The sequence below is a fragment of the Nuphar pumila genome, chromosome 5, assembly GCF_984573655.1.
Source record: "Nuphar pumila chromosome 5, dmNupPumi1.hap1.1, whole genome shotgun sequence".
NCBI lineage: Eukaryota > Viridiplantae > Streptophyta > Magnoliopsida > Nymphaeales > Nymphaeaceae > Nuphar > Nuphar pumila.
Genome location: NC_143253.1, coordinates 19,965,679 through 19,975,674, shown reverse-complemented (window position 1 = coordinate 19,975,674; position 9,996 = coordinate 19,965,679). Strand labels below are relative to the sequence as shown.

General features: G+C 37.4%; 1 protein-coding gene across 1 annotated transcript; it reads left to right on the top strand.

Moving 5' to 3' along the window:
- Window positions 1-1,214: 1,214 nt before the first annotated feature.
- LOC149837030 (ranBP2-type zinc finger protein At1g67325-like) lies at window positions 1,215-9,387 on the top strand. The gene is made up of 10 exons (XM_090005768.1): window positions 1,215-1,316; window positions 3,262-3,307; window positions 4,116-4,231; window positions 7,224-7,491; window positions 7,652-7,722; window positions 8,021-8,072; window positions 8,157-8,272; window positions 8,462-8,492; window positions 8,786-8,937; window positions 9,141-9,387. The coding sequence occupies exons 1-10, from the start codon at window positions 1,308-1,310 to the stop codon at window positions 9,141-9,143; spliced, it is 864 nt and encodes a 287-aa protein (XP_089861894.1). The 5' UTR covers window positions 1,215-1,307; the 3' UTR covers window positions 9,144-9,387.
- The last annotated feature ends 609 nt before the right edge of the window (window positions 9,388-9,996 follow it).

Genomic DNA, 9,996 nt, shown 5'->3' with positions numbered 1-9,996 from the left:
TATCACATCCGTATGGGCGATAATATCATGAGAAATTGCTTGAAAGTTTAAAACGACAATTTCTCACTAGATTTTCAAAATATCGTGAGATTTATGAAAAAGACATAAATATTGCAATATTTATGTTTTAAATGGCTATTTATCGTAAAAAATGTGAGTTTTTTATTTTTAAATATTTTTTATTAATATTTTCTTATAAAAAATATTTATATATTTTTTAATTTACTTTTTTATTGCTGAGATTTTGCCAAAAAAATGCAAGTTTTATGAAAAAATTTCAAATTCTCGCGAGCGAGATTTTTTGCCTAAAAAACGTTTGTCACTATGCCTTAGGTACAAGTCAAACTCATATTCATTTCAACCATGATCCAACATGATCATGGTTTTGTATGCACCATTAATCCGATTAAACAACAATAAGTTATGTCAGACGGACATAACATTTTGAAAATGGTGATTTATACATGGATTCATATAAATATATTTCTATCATTTTTTATTATTGTTAATAACATTGAAAAAGTATTTTGAAGTATTAAAATATAAAAACAAGTTATTATTTTTAAAATATTTAAGAAATCTATGTCCTCATGGTCTGTTTGGAATCTTGGGGCTGGGATGGGTGTTTATGCATTTGGTGTTCCCGAGGCAAAATCTTGGTCAAACACCCATGGTGGTCCTGTTTGGAACCCCGGCTCTAAGATGGGCGTTTATGTGTTTGGGATGGGAGGTTTGGGATGAGAAGTGAGGCCCTTTCTCCTTTGTATTTACACTAAATGATGGATTTGGCAGTGCAAAGTAGAAGCCACTTCTTATGCTTAAACTCCATAAACGCCCATCCCAACTACCGATCCCAAACAAGCCTTTATTTTTCTTTGAAGAGTTTTTGAACACACGGGTCAAACCTGCATTGCATGTTAGTATCTTGGTGACATAGGCAATCAGTCAGTTGGATATCCAAACCAAACCGGATCAGACTCATCCTCAATTGACTCCGGTTAAGGTCGACGGAGTAGAGTCAAATTCTACAGCTCCAACCAAACTGACTCATGAAATTGGTCCCAGACCCAAGACCCAGTTGCACCCTAGCATAGGCTCGCTCGCTTCTTGCCCTTGACATTTTCGTAAATATTGTGAAAAGCTGACGGGCTTTTCCGCCATTACGGCCTTAGATAAACAACCCTAGCGTCCCCCCCCCCGACTTCCCCTTTCGTTTTAGGGCAAAGAGAGAGAGAGAGAGAGAGGAAGCGAGACGCTTGATTTGCGGTCTATCTTCTTCCAAAAGTCTTGCTGTTCTTCACGGAACAATGTCTCAGGTGACCCTTCTCCTCATCTGAGCTGCGCCATTTTCCATTACTTCGTTTTTCTTGTTTTTTTCCTTGAGAAATTTGGTGCATAATTTCGAGAATTGGCGTAATTCGCGTCAAATAGCGTTTTGTTCCATGTACTGATTGATGGGGTTCGATTGTCATCAAGTTTTTTGGTTTACGATGTAGTCGATAATGAGTTTTAGCCGTATTGTGGTTTTATCCTCTTTATTGCGTGTGTTTGAGGCTAGATTTGGTCATTCTAGTGTTTCATAAGTTGTGTTTCACGAGACGTTTTGAGTTCTGGGGTTCTCCCTACAGATATCTGGAATGTTGGCGATTCTAGGGTTTTAGTTATTGATTTTTGTTTTGTTTTGGTGCTTCTAGGGTTTTTTCCGTTGGGACCTTTGAATCATTCGTATCATCTTACATATCGTAGTTGCTTTAGGTTCTATGTTGATAAATTTTGGGCATTTTAAGGCTGTGATCTTTTATAGCGTGAATAATTAGTTTACGTGCAATATTTTGGCGTCGATGGGCTGGTTGCTGTAGGTTTTAGAAAAATATTAAAGCGAAGAATATAGTTTTGAGTGCGTGGGTTTTAGGGGTTTTAACGGGAGATCAATGGAAACATAGAAATCAAACTTACGAGATTGAGCCGAGGGGCACATAGTGTGAACAACGAGTATGCTTCATGATCTTTATATCTACTGTGGGCACTGTTTCTTGTTTTCCACATTATGCGGTCCAGAAAAAGATAACTGCATTCATGCTTGGTATGAACATGTGCACTGGGTCTTTGGTATGGTTCATTGTTTATGCCTGTGACCGTTTCTGCTAAGATGGGGCCGATTCAGCTTGACATCATTTGGTGTAGATGGCAGTATGGTAACATTTTCTGTTTTCACTGGCATTTAGGGATAGAGGGAATTTGGGTTGTCGAAGTTCATGGGCTTTTACCGATTCTGGGTACTTGGGAATTGGGTACTGCTTAGGACCCCAATTGTGGTTGATTTAAACATTGTCTTTGCCACTGTCCTGGATGCACAATATTTCCCGCTAGTTGCCTATTAGCTTTTGCATATATGTATTAATGGTTGAATTCTACAAGCTGTAAAAGGTGTTACTTAGAGCACTTACATGTATTTCATATGTAAAGTGAGCTGCACTTCTACAGCTGCTTCATGTTCAAACATAAATCAGCTGTTCATGACGACCATTTCCTTGTGTCAAAATATGTTCTAGCGCCTTATTTGTTTATTCTCAATTCCTTATGTTTCTGGCCTGTTTTCCTTTGAACCATTCGTGATGGACGCTTCCTTATTTTTCCTTTTTGCTTGAAAAAATCCCATCCATGTTTACTTCTCATATGTTTCATTATTGTCATCTAGTTTTGATAATTGTTGACCTCTTTACATTGCTTCACATAATTCATATGCTTTAATTCATAATGTTAATATTGTTTTGCATGCTAAAGCAGAGTTACCGGAAGCTTCATATGCAGTGGGGAAGCGTGCTTCCCCAAAGCGCGAAACGCCATGCTTTTGAAACGCGCTGGGAAGCGCCATTTTTTTTGGGAAGTGTGCTTCCCATTTTGGGGAAGCTCGCTTCCCCCCTCGCTTCTTCCTTTTTTTTTCTTTTTTTTTTCTTTTTTTTTCTTTTTCTTTTTTTTTTCTTTTTTTTCGCTTCCCCCTCGTTTCCGGTTCACTTCTTAGGTCGGTTTTGAGACGATTCTTGGTTCGCTTTTAAGTCGTCCCACGCTTCCCACTTCCTAAAATTTTGAAAGTGCCTCACTTCCCGTATCGCTTCCCGCTCCCACTTCATCGACTGGCAACTTTGTGCTAAAGTATTTATTCATTATTGAGATTGTTTGTTAATTTCTGGTGAAATATGCACAAGCTAAAATTTGTGCTCTAGTGACTTTCTCTTTCTTGTGCTAATTTTCTTTTCATAGGTGGATAATCGCAACTCTTCTGCAACCAAACGCGCTCGAACTGATGGTATGTGTATCTTTGTTTATACTCTTTTTATATTTGTATTTTCCAGTTTGAACATCCCACCAACCGCAAAAACATGGTTTTCTGTGCCATTTGTATGTACACATGCATTAGACACTTGCAAGTGAAGGGTTCTAATCTGCAGTTATTGAGTCATTTTCTCTCTCTCTCTCTATGTTTTGTTTGTTCATTCAACTGACTGAATTACCATTTAGCTGGATCCAGATGCTCTTTCCAATATTTGACTAGACCTGATGGTGTTAGCTTGAGCCTTGGGGTTTCAAAATCTTAATCTGACAAGATTATGAATGAAATCATTGACACACATTGTCAAATTGTATCTAATAAGGACAAGAAGTTAACTGGATCTGAATTGGAAAGTGTTATCCCTATTTAAGTCTAAATCCAAATAAATTATTGGATAAATCAGGTTTTGTAGTATGTGCATCCAAATAGAATCTTAACCTTTTGTATCTCTGCTACCTTCTCTTTTATTTCATATTGTAAAGACCAAAATCTGTACGCTGTTTCCATTTCATGTAGGCAATCTATATCTCAAATATTCTTTGCTGCAACCAAGTTTGAAATTGTTTAAGCTGCCATTGCTCTTTTTTGATACAAATGTGCTTGAAGTTGTTTCAATTTCTATCAAAGTGGGTAATAAAAGATGAGAAAATGCATGTTCTATAATTCTATTCTCCACTATTTTTTTTTCAGTTCTTCCTCTGTAGCTTTTATTCCATCAACCAGAGAGTTTGGTCTTGAGTTTTTATTTTTCTATTATTCATGTTCTTATTTGTGGTCAATACAGGTAGCCGTAGAGAAGATGATTGGACATGCCCTAGCTGTGGAAATGTCAACTTTTCTTTTAGGACCACTTGTAACATGAGAAATTGTACCCAATCGAGGCCCACAGATCATAACATGGTACATATTTTAAAATCCTTGACATTTATCTGAAATTTAAATAAGCAACTTTATTATATGTGCATGGTATTCTTTGATTAGATTCCTGTAAGATATAAAATTTTAAGATTTTAAAGTCCAAGTTATTTTGGAGGCACAAGTATGCTTCACCTGTTTGACCTAATACTACAGTCAACCTTCTAGTTATGGTGATACGTGGATAATATAGCAATGCAGTGTTTGCTCAATTAATCTACATTTGTTATACCAATAGTGGGTGCAGCATCAGCCTCTTTATTTACACAGGAATGATTTAATCAGCAGTTTTAAACCTAAAAGTTTGGTAGTTTGTGTTGGCTATGCTTGACACGAGTTTGCACATGATACACAGATATATGATAAAATAAAAGCAAAATTCTGTGCTGCTCTGTATTTATCTTCTATTTACATCTCAACTTGTTTTAAATACTGGGTGGGTTGCTGATTTGTTGCGAGTTGTTGAAGATTTATGAAAATTATTTGTTTATGTTGTGATTTTATTTCATTTCCTTGCAAAGTGTCAGTTATATTTTGCTGCTGGAGCTGTTACTAGACCTATGAAATGTTTGAATATCAAGATATTCTCTCTTCCAGTTCTATTAGTTGTTGGGAAATTATATATCTTTGGACAATATAATGTGAAGGTTCACTGAAGCCTTTATTTGCCCTTTTGGACATGCGAATATGTTAGCTCCATATCCAATTTTTAGTGTTGGCATGTTTCTATTTGTCATGTGATTCATATTTTGTGCCAAAAGTAAGCCATTTTTGGCATTTGTTGCTTCTATTTATGAGCTATTTTTCTGTTGAAATGATTCTTCCACGTCACAAGCAATCTAAGTCATGTAGGTTAGAAATTTAAAATTGTAGAGATTTACTGACTACTGATTGTTGCACATAAGAATAGTTGCTTGCTCAAATATATTTTTATTGAATACCAAAAGAAGAAACTGTTACTAGGTTTTACATGGGTTGTTCAGCTTCAAAGGTCAAAATCTGGCAGTGAAGAATCAGCCAGTCCTTTTGCACAGGCATCCAAAAACTCTCAGCGATGCTGCAGTACAATGTGAATTTTGTGATCATTCTGCATGCCTTTTGTGAGGGCAGCCAAATTAAGATAGACCTGTCATCAATAGCTAGTAAATCCATTTGCAAAGCCAGATAAGCATGTTGGAAGTTTTTTGCTTGTGCCTAGCCAAATTATGTATAAATTCTGAATGTCTGATCAATTCTGAACATTACTTTCAGGGCTCAGACCATCAAAAAAAGGTAATTACATCTAAATCAAATTTTCTTGTTAGCCACACTCAACCATCCAGTGTTCGTATTAGACAAAGAAACAGTTGTTATGGGCCTTCAAGGTGATAATTGAGTCTCTCTTTAGTATAATGGCTGGTGCCTCACTCATGAGTCACAAGGGAAGGGGTCGGTCCGTCCTTTGACTGATATCTTCCAGGTATCTTGGGCCTCTTTGTATCCAGTGCTTAGCTACAGGAAAAGGCAAACTCCACCTTGATGTCCTGATTTTCCTTTTTGTGATGACTATTGATAGAACATCTCTATCTATTGAGTATTTAATGTACCTCTGCGCGTTAAGTCCTTGAGGTGGTTTTATTTCGAACACTATCAAATTTACAGCTATTGAGAATTGGGATCAATGATCTTAAACATAGAGTGCTACCTTTTGAGATTTAAAGGCTCGGTCAGCATCATTGGTATGGTTCTTTAGGTGCCAAACATAAAGAACCGGTTGACTGATTACTTTTCCCTGGGAACCTTTTTTGTGTTAATTCAACTAGCAAGACGGCCTTCAATGGAGACTTCTAAGAATGTATTCTTGACAGTTTTCTCATCCTGCTTTGCAAGGCTGGAGCAAGTCTTGGATCTATGCCCTAGAGATGTGCTTGAGAGCAGGAATTATCTCCGCATGCAACATTGTTTTCTTTGTTGGTCCTAGTGGAAAAGGTGCACACCCTTGATAACCTTTAAAAGACAGTGTTGTCTTTCCAGCAGTTGTCTGATATGTGGTTGTGAAGAGGACTAGCTGACACCTATTTTGGTTATGCTCATCCTTTCAGAAGTTGTTTCACCTTTCTTGATCGGGTCTGAGTCAGGTCAGAAACATGTTTTAGGGATCTTCTCTTTGTCCTAGAGTCTCTTATTAGGTCATGCAAATGGTGGTCTGTTTGGAAGTGGTGGCTATTTACTGCTTAGTGGGTCACTAGGGTCTATAGTTAAAATGGAATGATAGGATCTTTAAGAAAATTTCTCTTGCCTTACTGCTATTCACCAGCATATCCAGGTAGACATTCTTTACCGTGCCAAAGGCAGTTGGGCTTTAAAGGATCTATCTCGGGTAGGCGGAGCTAGGATTGGAATCATTGAACATCTGTTTCTTCCCATTCCTTTCTCTTTATGTTTGTATATCGGTGACTGTTTGTTACCTTTCTTATTTTAGTAAATCTTTTTCATTCTTCTCAACCAAAAAAAGTTGGCCGACATGCCGTGATGTTCCTTCTTCCTTTTATTGTTCTGGTGATTGGCATGGATTAATATGCATAGTTAGTCAGCAACTTTGATTCTCTACTCTCTAACATTAGAATCATAATTTTGTACTTTTCATTTATGCAGTTGTGAAGCTTAGTAGTATGCTATGCTTAAGGTTTTGTAATCGTGAAACAACTCATAATGCACCTGACCATGTTAAATTTGAGTCATGGGATGAAACTTGAAAGATGGTTGATTATTTCACTGGACGACTTCTGTATGCATTATTCCATATCAAATTATCAATCATAGTCTAAATTGCAATACTATAAAATGATCAGTTGCTAGTGGTTTTGTATTTTCAGTGTATTGGTCGTTATGCTTCTCTTTTTACTAGCAAGGTCTTTGAAAGATCTCTTTTTAAGTTAGTGGTTCATAATGCTGTTCTCTTTATGATATATTTATAACTCGGGCTACTTTCTTCCAGAAAACTGCGAAACCTCCTCAAGCTCCTCAAGGTTTCAACTCATCAGCTCCCTACATGGGTCCTGGTGGTGCTTCGTCAATGTACCTTGGTATGCCACCATATGGGTCATCTTTCTTTGGTGGAACTTCAATGCCTCCTTACAATGTCCCTTTCTCTGGAGGATCGGGCTATCCTTACGACTATGCTAACCGCCTTCCTAGTGGAAGTCCTTATGGGCCTATGATGTCTGGACCAAATCCTTATTCTGGTGGATCTGTAATGGGAGCTGGTAATGATGCAAACATTGTTTGATATCAGATGGTTTTAGAGGCAATTTTATTTTCTGAATGCAAAACTTTGTTTTCAGAAGAAACCATATGGATCTCCATTAATGTTGTTCATATCCTGTGAGACTGTTGATTATCTTTCTTTTCTCCTTTGTAACCCAGGTGGAGTATATGGTATGCCTTCTCTTATGGACCGATATGGAATGGGGATGCCTGTGGCTCCTGGTGTCATGGTAACTTATCAATTATGTAATTTGGAGTATTTGTATCTGCATTTTCTTTTCTTGTTTGTTCTTTTCTAGTCAAACTTCCATCTAGTTTCAAATTTAATTGCTGATTCTTGTTAATCCATCCACAAAACTTACTGAGTCTCTCTCTCTCCTGGCCCTTGCATGTACATAAATTCGTTTTCTATTGTCAATTTTCATTTTATAATTACTCCGTTTGCAAGAATAAACAGTGTGTTCATACTTTGAAGATCACAGGGGCCCGACTTCTCCACTTTGAATTATGAATTGAACTCTGTTTCAGGGTGTTCGGCCTGGCCCATTTGCAGATGATAATAACCAAAAACGTGGTGGAGGTAAGCCTGGATTGTTCACTGTGACCTTCATTGATTCATTTTTTCCAGTGATTTTTACTCGATTAAAGTATGCACATCAAGCAGATGGTATGCGAGATAGTGACTGGACCTGCCCTAAGTGTGGAAATGTTAATTTTGCCTTCCGATCTGTTTGTAACATGAGGAAGTGTGGTACTCCCAAGCCTGGTACTCAGTCAAAGGTTAGTTTTCAGTTGTCCCATTCCATAGCGGGCTACGATTTGTTGTGTCCGCTTTGTTTGTTTCCTTTTGGTCTTGTGATAGAAGCATAATATACCTAGGTCTACTTCTAGTGTCCGTGCTTTTGTTATTTTCTATTTGATTTATGGATTTGGTTCACTGATGGAGGCACCGTTGTTTACTGATTTCAGGGTGGAAAGGCTGACAATGCAAAAGGCTCCAGTAAGTCTTTGTGTCTCTCTATACACAGACACACACACTCACACCAAATGGTAGAAATGGAATGATTTCCATAATTTGATCCAAACATGTTTGGTAATAGGTGGTTGATATTAATCACACTTGACTTATGAGGTGTGATCTGCTTGACCCCATTAAGGAGAATGCCTTGATGGGGATTGCCATAATCATTTAGTATATGTCATGTTTTGGTATCTGTGGTACAGTTTTATATTCGTGAAAGTACATTGATGCTGATTTCAGTTTTTTATTCCACTGCCATGCTGGAACTGCAGAATCAAGTATGCCTGAGGGTAGTTGGAAATGCGAAAAGTGTAATAACATTAATTACCCATTTAGAACCAAGTGCAATAGAGCAAACTGTGGTGCGGAGAAGCCATCTGAGTCAAAGAATTCTCCTAGGTCAGCGACTGATGAGGAGGAACAGGTTTGTATTCAAATGTTTTTGTTTTTGTCCCCATGCCACTACCTCCTATTGTTATTTGTACATGATGAACCGAAAAATATTAAAGTATCTTATTGGTTCTTTTGTGAGAATAAGTTCTTTTGGAAACTTTTTTTTTTCAATTCTTTTGATATGGTACGAATGTTTTCTGCACGCATTGATCTTTCATTATGCTACTGTTCCAGTGAGTACTAGAATCCCTTTGAGGGTTGAGAAGGTCCAGAGTCGTCGTTGGCGTCGCTCACTATGGGTCTCTGAAAGTCAGTCATGTGTCATCCTGTTGCAGCGGTTGTCAAGTTACTTCGCCTTCTCATGATCCATGTTTAATTTGTATTAGCAGCAACCTGGTCTCAACTTGGAAATGAATTTTCTTGTCTTTATGGATCATATTCTTGAAAACATATGCATTGGCTACAATTACAGGTTGGTTATTGTCGGTTGTTAGTAGTTAGTTTTTGTTGTTGATTAAATTCTTGTCTGTTCTGGTGGTACTTCTCTTAGCCCCTTTGATATGAGCCGCCTAGTCTTATAGATAGAACATGAGGGTTCTTGGGAGCCTGTAAATTTCTTTTAGAATTATGTTTTTTTAGCGTTCATGCATTCAGTTCTTTCTTTTTGATGGGTCTCCATAAGGGTGTTTTCCTATCATCAGATCCAGAAAGTTTTGTTTTCAGCAAGGTTTGTTGTTGACTTGTTGGTTGATCTGTTGGAAGAAAAGGGTAGATTCTGATCTTGAATTTATAGTAGGATATGTTCGAAAGTGTTGCTGCTGTCTTGTCTCGTTCATTGTGTTTTGAGTCATGTTTTCCTTGGTTATGCATGTATAGCTCTGTGCCAAAGTTCTCCAGGTCTTGTCATGGCATCTTTCTGCTTGCTATTGGATGCACACCAAAGTTTCAACCCTCGTATTATTTTTTCAATGATGAATATCACTTCCTTACTATCATAATATGGCTTTAAACCCTTTAGACGAAGGCATCAACATTTAGCATCTAAATTTGAAGCTAGATTCGTGGGTTCTCGATTGGTTTGTATGTTTTT